Source organism: Mixophyes fleayi, chromosome 12, assembly GCF_038048845.1.
Source record: "Mixophyes fleayi isolate aMixFle1 chromosome 12, aMixFle1.hap1, whole genome shotgun sequence".
NCBI classification, from domain to species: domain Eukaryota; kingdom Metazoa; phylum Chordata; class Amphibia; order Anura; family Limnodynastidae; genus Mixophyes; species Mixophyes fleayi.
The window spans coordinates 34132950-34149764 of NC_134413.1; the positions used below are offsets into that span (position 1 = coordinate 34132950).

The following is a 16815-nucleotide window of genomic DNA, read 5'->3' on the forward strand; positions in this document are numbered from 1 at the left end:
ACAACAGAACTAACCTTACAGTTGGTAAAAAGAAAAACTTTAAGGAGACCTAAACAAAAGTAAAAATAAACTCAGAAGTCAGAGACGCTCCTTGTTGCCGCACTACCCTTGATAATATAACAGAACTTTTTATTGGTGTGGAGTATGTCTGGTTTACTATGCAGCTTAAGACCCATCATAGATGATATACATGTTTTCTCTTTCATCCAGTCTGGGGGACACTGCTTACCATGGGTTGTGGAGGGGAGCACGGGAGTTGGCACCTAGCTAGTTAATCTTTAGCACTGCTGACAGACCCCTCCCCTCTACAATCCCCCTGCCTCTTCCTCTTCCTGTCAGTTTTTTTCTAGGTGCCCAAAGGAGTTGGGCGAGTTTTAGAAACAGCTATTTTTTTCTTTAATTTATTTTTTAATAACTTTAATCTTCTTTACTTTTTAGAATAGTTATGCTTAGGGCAGAGCTGGGAGTGTGTTCTATTATAGAGAGCACACTCCCAGAAAAGATGCAGCACTGACCGGGCTCTGTCAGAGGGAGCAGACTGCTCTCAATGGCAGAGCATTAGCGGTCAGATTACAGAGTGACAGGCGGTCTCCCGGACCGCTGTCACTCTTGGAGGCTCCCCCGATAACCGGCGCTGCCACTGCAGGCATAGAGCGCCGGTTATTGGAATACCTTGCCGGCGGCCATGATGACGTCATCGGTCCGCGGAGGTGCTCGAGGCCTCTCGGTCAGAGACCTGCTGGGTCCGGTACCACATCGTTTTTTTTGTAACACCGCTTCCCCGAGATCCACAAAGAAGACAGGCAATACAGGCCTGTGTCGCCTCTCTTCTTTTGCAAAAAGTCATTGGCAGGTTCCCAGACAACCAAAAAGGGAAGGGATTTTATTCAAATCTTTTTCTGGTCAAGAAACCGGACGGGTCCTTTCGACCCATTCTAAACTTGAAAAACCTCAATGTGCACTTACGAGTAGACAAATTTCGGATGGAGTCCCTGAGGTCGGTGATAAACGGCTTAGAGAAAGATCAGTTTATGGCCTCCATTTACATAAAGGACGCATACCTCCACGTTCCCATTTGGAGCGATCATCAGTCTCTCCTAAGATTCACAGTGGGGACCTCCCACTATCAGTTTCGGCCTCTTCCCTTCGGCCTCTTCACAGCTCCGGGGGTCTTCACGAAGATCATGTCGGTGATGGCAGCGTGTCTTCACTTAAAGGGGGTTCAGGTCGTGCCTTATTTGGACGATCTGCTCATCAAATCCTCCTCAGAGATTTGCTTACGTCAGCACCTATCCCTCACAATATCATTGAAAAGAGCCATGGGTGGCTTATAAACTTAAAGAAATCCCAGGTGGTCCCGTGCCAACGCATGGTCTTCCTAGGACTCATCATGGACACCAGCCAGCAAAAGGTGTTCCTGCCGGTGGAAAAGATCACTTCTATTCAGAGTATAACATCTCAGGTCTTGTCCTTTCCCAGTCCCTCAGTTCTTTTGTGCATGCGGCTGCTGGGAAAGATGGTAGCCTCCTTCGAGGCGATCCCCTACGGTCGGGCTCATTCTCGATGCTTCCAGTGGGATCTGTTGACAAAATGGTCGGGTTCCCACCTGCGTTTGGACCTCCAGAGGATCTCGCTGTCTCCGAGGTTGGGGGGCAGTAGTCCTTCACCTCAGGCTCCAGGGGCTCTGGTCAGTTCAGGAATCAGCCTTCACAATCAACACGTTGGAGTTGAAGGCAATTCTTTTAGCGCTTCGGGGAGCCCAGACTCTCCTTCAGGGCCACCCAGTCAGAGTTCAGTCCAACAATGCCACGGCCGTGGCATCTGTCAACAGACAGGGAGGAACAAGGAGTGCAGCTGCAATGAGAGTTGCAGCTCAGATTTTTCTTTGGACAGAACAGTATGTTCCAGCAATCTCGGCGGTGTTCATTCCAGGAATAAAAAAATTGGGAGGCCGATTACCTCAGTCGCAATGCGATGATGCCGGGGGAGTGGTCCCTCCATCCGGAAGTATTTTAGTCTCTAGTTCAGAGGTGGGGTCTTCCGGATATAGATCTCATGACCTCCAGACACAACAAAAAAGTTCACAGGTTTTGCGCAAGGACAAGAGACCCCTTAGCAGTAGAGGTGGACGTGATGACCATGTCATGTGAATTCAGGTTGGGATATCTGTTTCCCCCAATTCCCATGCTTCCTCGAGTACTCAGACGAGTGAGGCAAGGCGGTCGGCCGGTGATTTTAATAGCTCCCTCATGGCCGCATCGAGTGTGGTACGCGGGCATAATCTCCATGGCGGTAGGACAAGGATATCGTCTTCCGTCACAAGACAACCTTCTACAAGGTCCCTTTCGTCACCAGAATTTACCTCCGCTCAGTTTAACGGCATGGCTGTTGAAGCCAGCCTCTGGAGAGCTAGGGGTTTCTCCCCCAGTGTAGTGAACACTATGCTGCGAACTCGTAAACCTGTGTCAGCTCGCATCTATCATCGGATTTGGCGAGCCTATATCAGATGGTGTGAAAATAAGTCTTGTCACACATCTTCTTTTCGTCTCCCTCGTTTATTAGAGTTTTCTTCAGGATGGGCTGGAAGCAGGATTCCGTTTAGGGTCCTTTAAGAGTTCAGGTATCCGCGCTTTCAGTTTTCTTTCACCTGAAGTTAGCGGAGTTGCCAGACGTCAAGATTTTTCTTCAGGAAATCTTACATGTTCAGCCTCCCTACGTTCCCGCCTACAGCACCATGGGATCTTAACCTGGTACTGGATATGCTTAAAGGGCCTCCTTTTGAGCCACTACTGGCGGCAGATTTAGGTGTCTGACCTGGAAGGTTGTTTTTCTTTTGGCAATTGCATCTGCACGTAGGGTTTCTGAATTGGGAGTTCTGTCTTGCCGAGAACCATATCTAGTTTTTAACGAGGACAGAGCGGTATTAAGAACAATCCCTTCTTTTGTCCCAAAGGTTGTTTCGGCTTTCCATTTGAACCAAGAAAATGTGGTTCCGTTTTTTTTTATCGACTTCTCATTCTGATCAGCAGTCTATGGAAAAGTTAGATGTGGTTAGGGCTCTCCGTATTTATGTCAAAAGAACTTCTCAGGTTAGACGTATAGATTCTCCGTTTGTTCTTTATGATTCTAACAAAAGAGGCTGGCCAGCCTCAAAACAGTCCATTGCAAGATGGATTACGGCAACCATTAAGCAGGCTTACATAAGGGCTAACCGTCCTGTGCCAGAGAGACTTACGGCCCATTCCACCAGATCGGTAGGGGCATCGTGGGCAGCGAGAAATGGGGCTTCTGCAGATCAACTTTGCAGGGCAGCCACCTGGTCCTCTGTCCACACCTTTACAAAATTTTACCAGTTTAATGTATTTGCATCCGCGGATGCAAATTTCGCTCGTAGTGCTCTACAAGCGGGGCTTTCAGAGTGGTCCCACCCTTAGGGGGCTGCTTTAGAACGTCATCATGGTAAGCAGTGTCCCCAAGACTGGATGAAAGAGAAAAGAGGATTTTTGTACTTACGTTAAATCCGTTTCTCTGATTCCGTCTGGGGGACACTGCGATCCCTCCCTTCTGCTTTTCCTCTGTGTGCTCTTGGTTGATTGGCCTTTTCTCCTTAGGGCTTGTTGATTAACTGACAGGAAGAGGAAGAGGCGGGGGGATTGTAGAGGGGAGGGGTCGGGTCTGTCAACAGTGCTAAAGATTAACTAGCTAGGTGCCAACTCCCGTGCTCCCCTCCACAACCCATGGTAAGCAGTGTCCCCCAGACGGAATCAGAGAAACGGATTTAACGTAAGTACAAAAATCCTCTTTTATATATTTTATTAGATAAAATATTTTGTAGATAAAAGATAAGTATTAAGATTTATTCTTTTAACTCAAAGTGACTTCTAAAGTGTTGAAGAAGTAGCATTTTGTAGAGTAATGTAAGATATTAAGATTGACCAGATATTTGTAAAAAGAAAAAAAAAAAGTTTAGTAATTTATATTGTACACATACTTGATTGCTTTAGAATAATTCATTTAATAACTTATTAGTATTGTTAACCATCAAACTACCTGTGATTACCTTACTAATTCTCTTCCACGCTCCTATCCTTACAATCTATTAATAAAAATTGCTTCCTTTTTAGTATGCATTGTAAAAGCGAGTACAACTTGAAATGCAGACATAAGGAATTTATTAAGACTGCTTAATTTCACGGGTTGTGCTACTGGATGTTCCATACTTCTTGCAGTACAATGAGAGCGTTTGGGGATGGATCAAGGACCAAAGGATATTGGCCATTTTAATGGTAGCAATTCTATGTATAGCATTGGTAGATTCATCCTAAAGTGCAACAGAATAGCCTATAGCGTTCAAGGTGTGCTCCAAAGTGTGTCCATAGGTTGCTGGCTGAAAGGGGGCAAGTTTGAAGGAGTCCAAAAACTGCCACACTGGCTGCATATGGTACTGCATACTTTACAGATTACGACCAGGTCACTTCAAGTCATGAAGTGCTGCTTAAGTACACAAACTAAACCTCCATGAGAGTCATGTACAAGCCCCTGACGTGACCACATCTTCTAGTAACAAATACTAAGGCCAATTGCATAGACAGATTACACTACACTATAGAAACTTAGGTAATGGATGATAGACTTTATACTCTTAATGGAAATTCACATTTAAGGTATACTTAATATATAAGTATCTTCAACCTGTGTCTCTTTCTATGTGATGGAGTGGCTCACAGTGTTCTGACTATGCTTTAGGAACTTGGAAGTCAGGGTTTGTGTCCCTAATATGACACTAGGAAAATAGCTTATTATTTTTTAATGCAATATATTTGTTGGTCTCCATGCACTAATTATTATATAAAAATAGTTATACCCAGGATGTACCTGAATGGGTATCATTGAAGGGATATATATAAAAAAGTAGACAAAAATTATAATAGCATATGAAATATATACATATATTTGTGGACATATGCTTTTTTTTGTAATATATCTGTAGGAGTGACTTACAATGAACCCCTGGATACGTTTAATAAAGTTTGATCTATTTTTTATGCATCTATAACTGTTTTAAGTGAAAGTAAGTAAATGTGTTTGATAGCTGGTTATCCACTTAATAAAGATCCCTGATTGGCCAAAGTAGGCTGATAAACTATAACTGGCCTATGCATTTGTTTATTATCTTTGATAAAGGCTTCAAGATAGTGATGAAATGCGTCAGGGTTTGGGATATTGATCAGACCACTAAGATCTATTGTAGTAGAGGCATTGTATTGAAAACACTGCTATACATTTCTCCCCATTTTCCTGTTATGCTGCTAAGACAGATCCATCAGTGAACACTCTCTTCAGCTGCCACGATCTACAGCTCCTGTCAGGCTCTTTCCTCTAGTCAGTCTCTGGTGATCTGCAGGATCTACTGATTGACAGCGTCTATTTCTATTACTAGAATACAGAAACTATGGGCTAGATTTACTAAGCTGCGGGTTTGAAAAAGTGGGGATGTTGCCTATAGCAACCAATCAGATTCTAGCTATCATTTCTTTAGTGCTTTCTACAAAATGACAGCTAGAATCTGATTGGTTGCTATAGGCAACGTCCCCACTTTTTCAAACCCGCAGCTTAGTAAATCTAGCCCCATATATGGATATAATCCATATTAAATGAAAAAGGAGTAAAGTTAAAACTAAAAAGAAAAATCCTTTCATACATGGATATTATTGCGAACCATGCATCAATAATTGAAATTGAAAATAATTAAAAGTATAAAAATTGAACATTTTTATTGTTTATTTCTAACAGCTTTTATAACCTGAAAAAAAGTCATTACTGTGAAGAAAACAATATAAAATGTACTATGATACCCAAACAAATAAAAAGTTGTTGGCACTTACCCAGCACATACAGTAGCAAACTGCTAAAAAGTGTCTGGTCCCAAAGCTACAAAATGACCTGGCCAATAATTTTACCCAGAATCCCTTCATCTCTTCCAAGAGAGCTGCAGCCAATCTTATTGCACTGTCAGGGTCGTGCTGGAATCTCCAACGCCCCCGCTACCAGAGTTTGCATTGGCGCAGCTCCTCCATACACATGCGCTTATTTCAATGCCTGCTCTGTTCAGAGTTGGGACTCAAGGGGCACATCACCGACTTGGCTTACCGTGTTTTGCTAACCCTGTGCACTGTAATCACCATACAATAACGTGTGTGATATCATTGGGGCAGGATCAGAAAGGACCAAAAATAGGTCACAGAGAGGAAGCAGACAAATCCCCTGAATGTGCTTAAAGCCTGAACAAACGGGTAACATAAAACTATGTCTATTATATACATTTCCTTGTACTAGTCACAATTAGGCAAAGGACTTTTTTTTTTCTTTTTTTTTTTACTGTTACAGTCCCTTTTAAATTAAACAAAAAATAATAATAAGAACAAAATAATACAATTATAAAAATATAATAAAATAAATTATATAAAAAACAAACTTGCTAAGAGTATGCATAATGATGCAGAGGGGGCGGGGAAATGATGACGTGGTTCACATCGTCATCAATGCCCCTCCCCACTTCACAAGAAAGAGAAGTGTGATCCCGGAAGCTGGCTTACTCTCCTGGGGGATTCTCCTGGACATTCCACAAGTGTATGAAAGTATAGTCTAATCATTTTTCATGAGGATGCAACCTATCAATATAGTTCTAGTGGATTGATAGGCTACATTATCAGGAAAATTAAGGCAGCACGTAAAACAAACTGTCTCATTTAGAGCTAGATGCAAAGCAAAAGGTGCCTAGGTGCAAATTTGCACCTAGGCAAAATCATGTTGCACTGCAGGAGGGGAGGAGGGGGGTAAAATGTGAGGACCGGGACCTCTAAACTGCAGTGTACAAATAATGCTGTCCAGTACTTTGTGTGCTAAATGCAAAAAAAATAAATGCACATGCATTCCTTGCATTATATCTATAATATAAATGTCTAGTGGCGTGTGTTAGTCTGTCTGTGTGTGTGTGTGGAAAAAATAAAACCAAGCTGCAGCGCTACCTGCTGGGCGGAGTTATACACTGACCTACTAAATTCTTAGTGTGTGTGGAAAAAAAATTCAGAAAGGGCTGAAATTTGGTATACTAAGATGTTTTTAATTTGTTAATTTAATTTGTTAATTGTTAAAAGTGTTTATAAAGATTTAAAAAATATATATATATATTTCTTAAAGGAGAAGTGACAGTTGGGAGTAGTTGGTGGTTGCCGGGGGTGACAGTGGGGACTGGTTGGTGGTTGAGGCCTGGGCTATGGCCCAAATGCATGACAAGAACCTTTTTAACACCTTAAGTAGCTTGATTTGACTAGAATGCATGAGTATCATGCACGGGTTAACTTGTGTATATATATATATATATATATATATATATATATACACATATATATACATACACACACACATACATGCACATACATGCATACGCACATACATGCACAATTGATGCTGACTGGGGAAACCACCTAATGAAAGAGAATGGGAGGAGGCTGGATATATTCATTCCCCAACAAATTCCAGTGTCAGCTGCAACTAAAAATAAAACATCATGACACAGGCTGACTTCCAGAGAGCAACGAGACAGTGGCCAAGTCAGAGAGGAACATTATTATTTACAAGATGAAGACACTGAGATTTATCAGCACTGAGGCCTTTATAGCCAGCCAGGAATATGCTAAGAAAACCATCAAGAATGTTGCACATAACCTTTACCCACTTTTACTGAAGGCTTGTTACTTGCACGAGAAGGACGACTTAATTGTCATATTGGTGGAAAACTGGCCACAGACAGATTTCAACTTTGGCAAACTCCTGGGCAAAACACTGGACTCTCCAGAAGACATCAGCCACTGGGCATGCCAACGTAGTTTGACAGCTTGTCTGAAGGGCTTGAAGAACTATGTACTAAACTGCTCCACAACTTACTCCAAAAGACTTAAAGTTGTTGATTTGACAGCTATACAAGACATTGAATTTCAGCCTTGCAAATGTAAGAAGACTTTGGGAAGATGGGCAAGAACGGAAATGATTTCACAACTTTGCTTTGATCTGCTGATCGAGATGCAAAGACTTGATTTTCAGCCCTCCATATTTGATGTTCATATTGATGTCCTCTGTAACTTGTTTGTTACAGAAAAGAACTATGAACTTGTGGTACAAGCTTTACTGATGCGATGTCACTGCCCACTAAAGATACGATGTGTAGATTTTAGAGCAGACAGCTTAGCCTTAAGGAAGCTCTTTTACGTATTACGACTTGCTGAACCTGCTTCTATACACAAACTAGAAATAGTTCACAATGTTCGTTTAGAACTTTATCATCTTGAAGTACTTCTAAACAATGTCACTTTCCCACTACTTCGGTCACTTACCTTGCCAGCGAGGACTTTCAATGTTACATATTACACGGCAGAAGATGAAAATGTTTTAAGTGTCATTGGAGAAAAATTAAGCAACATGGAGCATCTGACAGAATTAGGTCTTGCATTTTCTACCCTTACAGGAAGGCTGAGGAAACTGCTGAGGTAAGTTTTGGTTTTTATGAATACATTGTCAAGTCTGTTAAAAATATATTTTGAATTGGTTGTAAAAATTACTAATGCAAAACTATATTTCATACTAAGGATGAAATATATCCATAGTTTAGGATTAAGTCAATACCCATTTCTGAAAAAAAGATTCTGCCAAATCCCTATACAAATCTGAAACCTAGGGGTAAATGTATCAATCTGCGGGTTCTTCAACACCCGCGTGTTCAGCCTCTTCCGCGATTAAATTTCAAGCGGCGCTGCATTGTAAAGGGTTAACTTCCCTATACAATGCAGCGCCGCTTGAAATTTAATCGCGGAAGAGGCTGAACACGCGGGTGTTGAAGAACCCGCAGATTGATACATTTACCCCCTAATGTTCATATTAAATGAAAGGCCATATATAATAACATATGAGGATCCATATTTGACTAGCTGACTACTAAGAATTTGTCTTGCTAAACATTCTTAGGGGCATATTCAATTGTTGGCATTACAGCCAAAATTAACGCGCCCGGTGCACTATTACTGTCATTACGGTAATAGTGCACGTAAATACCAGTATTACGGTACTTTTCTTGCTGGATCTCAGCTCAAGGCTCAGGGAGCTGCGAGCTGAAATCCGGCTTACTATTACCGTAATACCAGTAATAGTTTTCCCGCGGCGGAAACCGCGGACAATTGAATATGCCCCTTACAGTTGCATCACTGTTTTACACATTTAATTGTTTGACATTTATATTTTATACATATTTTGGTAATGTTGGCACATTTAACAAGGCCCAAACTAAATACTTTCTGCAACTTCTTAATGCCTTGATTATTTATATACAACCAAAAACACACACACACAGAAATAGGCAGGACCCATATTCATAACAGTGGTATGGCTTTCTGTTAGCGGCATTACAGCACAGAATAGTTATAGAGAAAGGATAATTATCATCATCTTAAATCATTTATAAGGTGATGCTGAATCCACAGCGCCACACAATCAACAAAATATAAAAAGAGGAGCTAATACATCTATTTTATTACATCAGCATGAGTGGACGATGCATAACTCATGGAAGACATGACACGGGCAGGGGTGGAACACCAATATTGTTTTGGGTTGGGACCGGTGATGTGGTCTGTACTTCCGTGGACCCCACACATGTGCAGTGAAGCCCTGTTTCAGCCTCACTGCTCTTGCTCTAGGATGATAGTGGGTGCACGGAGTGTGACGGCAACAGCCAAAGATCCACCACTAGGGGTAAGACAGATGAAATTACGAGCTACAAATAATTGTAATGGGGTTGGAAGTACTGTACTAGATCTAGGATGGGAGTAGGTATGATTTCAGGGAGAAGGGGCCATAGACTCAATCATACATTAAAATGCATGATGTATACTTACTCATTGAATGCTGTCAGTTAGTTGCAGTTTTATAAAATACTTGTAACAATAATCCTACTAGTAATGATTAGGGTTAATGCGCATCACAGAAAAGCTAGAAAAACCTTAGTTGTATATAGAAAGAGGTTTTTATAATGGTATAAGACAGTGATGGGCAACCTGACATACTTCCAGGACTGCATGGTTCAGCCCTTTAACCTACAAAAGGTCCGCACATTAACCTTATCATCAGTAGTAAGTTAAAGCAATATATTTAACAACAAAAAAAGAGCCACCTATCTTTAATAATCTGTAATATGAACAAGTGTTACAAGCTATAACAAAAAAATATGCCAACAAAACAGGACTGGGCTTTGGGCTGCAGGAGGAGGAGGCTTGGAGGGTCGCCTGTTGCCCATCACTGGTATAAGAGTATAATTTAGAATCTATATATCCTTGCTTGGAACTCATTTTGAAAATGATAGGTACAGGTTTGGGCAACATAAATAAGGGATTTGGGAAATGCTAGCAACTGTATGGGATCAAAGCCTGATAATATTGAGATTGGCAAGTATAACATGTGCTGTAACCCACAGCAATGATTTATTAGATTTAATTAGTCTGACTACAGTAGACTGTTATATAATTGATGGCTGCTATTGGTTATAACACTAGTCTACTAATTAAACAAATAATATACAGATATCTTGGTATTGCACATCAGGTTATTTACGGGACAGTACGTGAGAGTGTTGGTAATGTCCAAGGTGAAGTAGGCCAAGAAAACAGGGCTAGGGAAGCAGGCTTAGAGGTACAGAGGGTGATGGAATAGTAGGAGAACACAAAGTAAGAGGACCCTGCTCATGACAGCTTATATTCTAAAGGGAAGTGGAAGACACAAATAGGGTGTCTTAATGTGATTCTATTCCTGTCTATTCCAGGCTCATAGCTGGAAATTAGCTATGACTAGTTAGCGCACTCAGCACATTTAAAGACCTGTTTATAAAGCCATTCACAAGGATTTTACCCTTTAAGCCAGAACGACCTGTCAAGGCTCTGGTATAGTTATTCTAGTACAATTAGTCTTTAAGCTCTGGCTTGATTTGTCTTTTGTTTGTTTTTCACTACAATCCAATTCTGCTTGCCTTTGACGTTTATAGTTTTGTAAGCAAATTGTCCAATAAACATTTCTAATAAAATATAAAATGTATGATAACCAAATGATAGGATTGTCTTCCAAACATAATAGGTGAACTAGAACTAATGATGTTGAAAGAGGTAAGATGTAGGTGGTATAATGGAGACACTTGGCTGGGTGACAGTCATGACTGGGAAGTGAGTTTGAAGGTTATAGCATGTTTAGTAAACAAACGGAAGGTAGGAACACTGGAGAGGTTTGTGTATATGTAAAACTCTGTTTAAGACCGGCAGGAGGATATCTATGGAAGTTATGACAATGTAGAGTAGATATACATGGAGGGAAAAAACACCAGTAAAAGTACTGAGTTCGTTATAAGCCAATAAACATAGACCATTGTATTGAAATTCTATTAAAAATTGAAAGGATAGCAAAGAAAAATTTGGTTCAATTTGCCAATACACAAAGGTTTTTAGTAAGATTCCAACCAAATCCAAATGATTTTAGTATGAATGATAGTTATTGTTAGCATGATCATGGCAGGCACCATCATTAGGCAAACCTCGGCAGTTGTCTATGGCACCAATGGTTATGGGGCACCTAAAACACTGAATGAGTGACGAGAGCGATGGCTGCTGACAGCTTCTTACATGTAAAGCTACTGGATGCTGCTTCTCCATGTCAGCATTACCCTGAGGGTGCAGTGCTTTGCTATGATGTCAAAGCATCAGACTCCCAAGTCTGAGGAGCCGAGAATGCCACCCCCACCTGCCAAGGTAACAAGCATTAGAGGTGCAATGCCTAGGGAGAGAGGCCGCATTGTTTTCTAGCATTTTGACCTATATAGTTGTACTATGCAAAATGTCCATTAAAAAAAACCAACTTGGTCATATAGCTTTCAAAAAACAAACAAATAATCCACACAATCCTTGCATGTCAACATAAAAAAAACATGTAGAATGACGCAAACTAGCTCTTCACATGAAGCGCTCAAGCCGCATAATCAGAGAATTACAGCTGCTAGGTCTATTTATAACATGGGGCTTTCCCACGACCTCAGCGTACAATGTCACTATTTTAACCACGTAGACATACTGAACCTGTCGACATTCTGACTGTCGACATTCTGAATGTCGCCATGTTGATTATATCCCGGCCTGTCCACATCCCACTGTAATTATTCTATTGAACTAGTCCTATATTTAAAATATATTTAGATTGTTACTGACCAGCTTTTCACTTGGTTGTACCCTGCTATTATTTATATTTCAGCCAGTTGAAGACACCTTTGAAAGTTCTTGAGCTAGCTAATTGCTCCCTGGTCCATGCAGACATGGCTTACTTGGCAAATAGCCTCCATGCAGAACATTTGGAACAACTGGATCTCAGTGGTCACAAGGTGGCAGAACTCTTTCCATCAACATTTTTTAAACTCCTCAACAAGGCTTCACGAACTCTGAATACTCTGGTTTTGGAGGAATGTGACATTGGAGACACGGATACTCATGTAATGGAGATGGGTTTAATGCAGTGTGTCAAACTGGAAAATTTTAAATTCCTTGGAAATCCTTTGACATCTATAGCACTTAGACGTATATTCAGAGTACTAGTCAATCTGCCCAGGTTGAAGTACATTGAATTTCCCGTGCCAAAGGACTGCTATCCTCCAGATGTCAGCTACCCCCTTGATGAAGCTACCCTCACAAAGTTTGATCAGCAAAAATATGACACCGTCAAAGAATCCCTATGCCGAATTTTACGTCGAGCAGCTCGAGAAGATATATTGGCGGTCACGCCTCTGTTTGGCGGTTATGACTCTGCTATTGAAGAGACTAGCGGTGAACTTGGAGCATGTTTACTTACTTCATTTAAAGATGCCCTACAGAGTTTCACATCTGCACTGCAAAAAATATAGCAACTTTAAGTAGATTTGTATACAATAAGAAACAATGAACACAACTATATATACTACTATATATTGTAGACAAGGATAAAAAATAAACAAACTCACTTTAAACAAGGTAAAAAAAATCAGTTGAGGGTAAAACGAGTCTGGTCCAAGTTGCATTTCTGAAGTTTAAAATATAAAAACAAAGTTGAACGATGTATTTTCATGCAACGGGACATGTGTTTCTGACAAACTTCCTAAACTTTTGGTTCATAAAAAAGACAAAACAATTAGATGACTAAAGTACAAAGTGGGCTAAATTTAGTTTTTTTTTGTCTAACCCTGGCCAGTTTTTACTTTGTCTTCACAAGCTCTTCCTACCAAACCCCCACCATCCCTCATACTCATAGACATCCTACAGGACATCACAAGGGACTTATGTTGTCAAGTATCAGTACTGAATGAAACATGGCACAATTGGTACAATAATATAATAAAAGATATGACAGAGTGTCTAATGGCACTTTACATCACAAGCAATGTGTTGGGTATCAGCTTGCAATATATAGTACCTATAAATCTGTAGGGTTGGCTAGTTGAAAGAATAGTCTGTAGGTGCTACAGAGGTGAAAGCATAGTATATGTTGTGTAGAGTGTAGTGTTGTTATTAGGGGAATATGTGTATAGTGCAGTATTATGTTGTGTTTTAGGTTCCTGTAGATTCAGGGACTTACCACATATTCCTGCTATGCTCCACTTCTTAGGCAGCTGCACCTGTAGCCTTGGTTGTTTCCATGGACAGCCAGGAAGCAGATGTGGCTCCGGACCCACCTCTATTCAACCTCCCCAGTCTAAGTCTGGGTTTTGGTAGCTACTGCCCAAATCTGTACTTGAGCATGGGCAAATTTTCTGAGACTCAGAGTGCAGAAACTATATACTGGTGTTTGGCCTAAAGGGTAACAGAGGACATTTCACAGGATATCAGCTACTTAATTAGGAATATTTAACAATGTTGATGAATGACCTCTTTAAGTCTCCAGACTATAGTGTGGTCCTGATAGATAATAATGCACAGCATGCTATATGAGTGAGCAGTCATCTAACATGTGTCTCACTGGACACACCCAACAAATGGCATCACACTTAAAAGTTTATATTTTAGGACAATTTAGCTACATAGCATGAGATTATATTGGCATCCAAGAGTTGATTGTCAGTCAGACAGCAGGTCCATTAACAAGATGTGCACCCTTTTGCCAGCAATAAACGATATTAACACTATTAAATCACAATCCTACTTAAATTATATAGTTGTGTACATAGTGATACATTTACCAAAGCAGAATTATTTTTATAAAACCCATATATCTTGAAACATTTTGAATACACTTTTTTGCCTTATTTATGCTCTCTAATGTGTTACATATTGAAGTTATATTTTTGTGAATGTTACAGCCTTTGTGGACTTTCCAGTTCTTCACAATGTGCAACATGCTGTCACACTTTTTTACACTTTCATGCTGTGTTGGATTTTCGTTTGCGCTACCCATGTAAATTTTATATTGGGTTTTTTTCTGTAGATAGGACTTTCTATTCATATGATATTCAAGAAAACATATTTTAATTTATGGACATTATCTGGGGAAAACAAGCAAAGATTCTTAAAAATAAACTCTTTTCCATAGCTACTTTCATAAAATGAACTCAACCCAATATAACCCTCTTTTTTTTCCTGTAGTTTCTAATATATACATGGATACCAATATGTGATCTTTCTGGAGGTTTGGTCTACTTATGTGGGCCATAGTAAAATGAACATGTGTAGAATAAGTGTATGCGTTTCCAATTTTTAATTATTTATTTTAAACTTTATGTACTCTTTATTGATTATATTTATTTTTTACCTTTTGATTCCTAAATCTCACATCTATGTCTGTGCTACAACATGAACTAACACTCGGGTAACTAAGATACGTGATTTCGGTCTTACAAAATCATCACAGTTACACTCATGTGTTCAAGAAGTGACTATGGTTTCCTGTATGTGAACCAGGTTCTTACCGGCTGTTTCCCACGGTTAAACAGGTAGGACACAGGGCCGTAACCAGGGCTGTGCGATAGGGGCGACCGCCCAGGGCGCAACACTAAAGGGGGGCGCAGTTTAGCAATGTTTTAGGTTTATTTGGTTAAAATTGAGGGCTAGGGGGGCGGCATTTGTCTTTCTCACCCCAGGTGCTAGAATTCTAAGTTACGGCTCTGGTGGGACATACAGGCTGCTAGTAAGATTTACACTAATGGCCTCCTAAGCCAAGTACATGGATCTTTGTAACTTCTACAGTGGTAACACTCATATATGTTTAAGGACATCCTCATTAATAATGATGACCTATATTAAAGATTTAAAAAGGTAACAGTGCAACTTTAAATAACACCCCCACCCAAGAGACCTCGCATAACTATGCACATTTCCATTAATCAAATTCAGTTGAACAGAAATAACCCCACATATTCACACACCGAGAAATCCTTTGACACAATTAGTTGGCTGAATATATTGGAAAGTTTGACAACTAAAACTATGGTATACAGTCTTTGTTGTTAAAGATCTAGCATGGCTGCCATAGATATATCATGTAAGTTTGGAATGTTTTGAAATCAAAAATAATGAAAATCAAACACTTAAACTTTAAGTCTACTACGACATTAAACTATTGCATGAAATTTATGGAAGCTGTGGAAAAGAGACTAATAAATATTGCTAATGTTCCATGGTTTTTAGTTGCAGTACAAAGATAAGTTATGACAATGTAACCGTTTTTCTTCAGATTTTACTCATCAAGTCTGATTTAAAAGGAGGTTTTGGACATCTCTAAACCCCTCTGGAAAAGCCTATACGTTCGGCACAGGGGACTTCGCCTGAAATCTTGCGGTGGTAATCGAGTTATCGGTGCTGTAAGCCCGACACTGTTTACTCCTACATAATTATTCCGATAATGAACAGAGTGACATAGAAAAAAATAACTACTTACCAGTAAAGAGACACAGAGGAAATCCGATGAGAGGACATCGTGACACTTCCAAATGAGTTCAGTTGCGTGCGCGACTTGGAAATTTCAACTTTTAAAGCAGCAACGCATGGATCCAGATAAGTATTACCTTTGGGTTAGGGTTAGGAATAAATTTAATATTACCATAGTCTGTCTGTTGCCGCTTAAAAAAAACAAAGTCGCGCACGCAACTGACGTCATTTGGAGGTGTCAGTATGTCCTCTCATCGGATTTCCTCTGTGTCTCTTTACTGGTAAGTAGTTATTTTTTTCTATGTCGCTCTGTTCATTATCGGAATAATTATGTAGGAGTAAACAGTGTCGTCTTTACAGCATCGATAACTTGTACTACACCCGAATCTTGGACCCTCTATTGGGAGAAGGCACAGTGAAACTAGAGATGCTCAACTTTGTTTCAAAGTGGTTCTCGAACCAGTTGATTGAATTGCTTCTAAGCTTGTTCGAGCTTACATGGCTAAATTGTATAGTATTTTAATGATTTTCTATGCAAATTGTATACTCTGAACTTGAATACAGCAATGTTTGCTGTTTGAATTAAAAAATAAATATTACAACTATCATTTAAGCTTGAACAGGAAACACTTAATGGCTTATTTTAACATATTTACTTCTAACTACAAGCTGCAAATGCGATCATGGTCGTGAAACTCAAATCGAACTCGCTAAAAACTTACCATCATACAGCAAACAAGTTCAAGGACCGAATTTGATTTAACTTCAGACTGGTTTGAATAATTTGAGCATCTCTACGTGAAACTATAAACCTTTAGTCCATATTCCCATGAAAGCAGAAACT

General features: G+C 40.0%; 1 protein-coding gene across 1 annotated transcript; it reads left to right on the forward strand.

Annotated features, from left to right (window-relative positions):
• Positions 1-7541: 7541 nt before the first annotated feature.
• LRRC14B (leucine rich repeat containing 14B) lies at positions 7542-15612 on the forward strand. The gene is made up of 2 exons (XM_075192030.1): positions 7542-8546; positions 12337-15612. Exons 1-2 carry the CDS (start codon positions 7642-7644, stop codon positions 12977-12979), a joined length of 1548 nt encoding a protein of 515 aa, XP_075048131.1. The 5' UTR covers positions 7542-7641; the 3' UTR covers positions 12980-15612.
• Positions 15613-16815: the final 1203 nt, after the last annotated feature.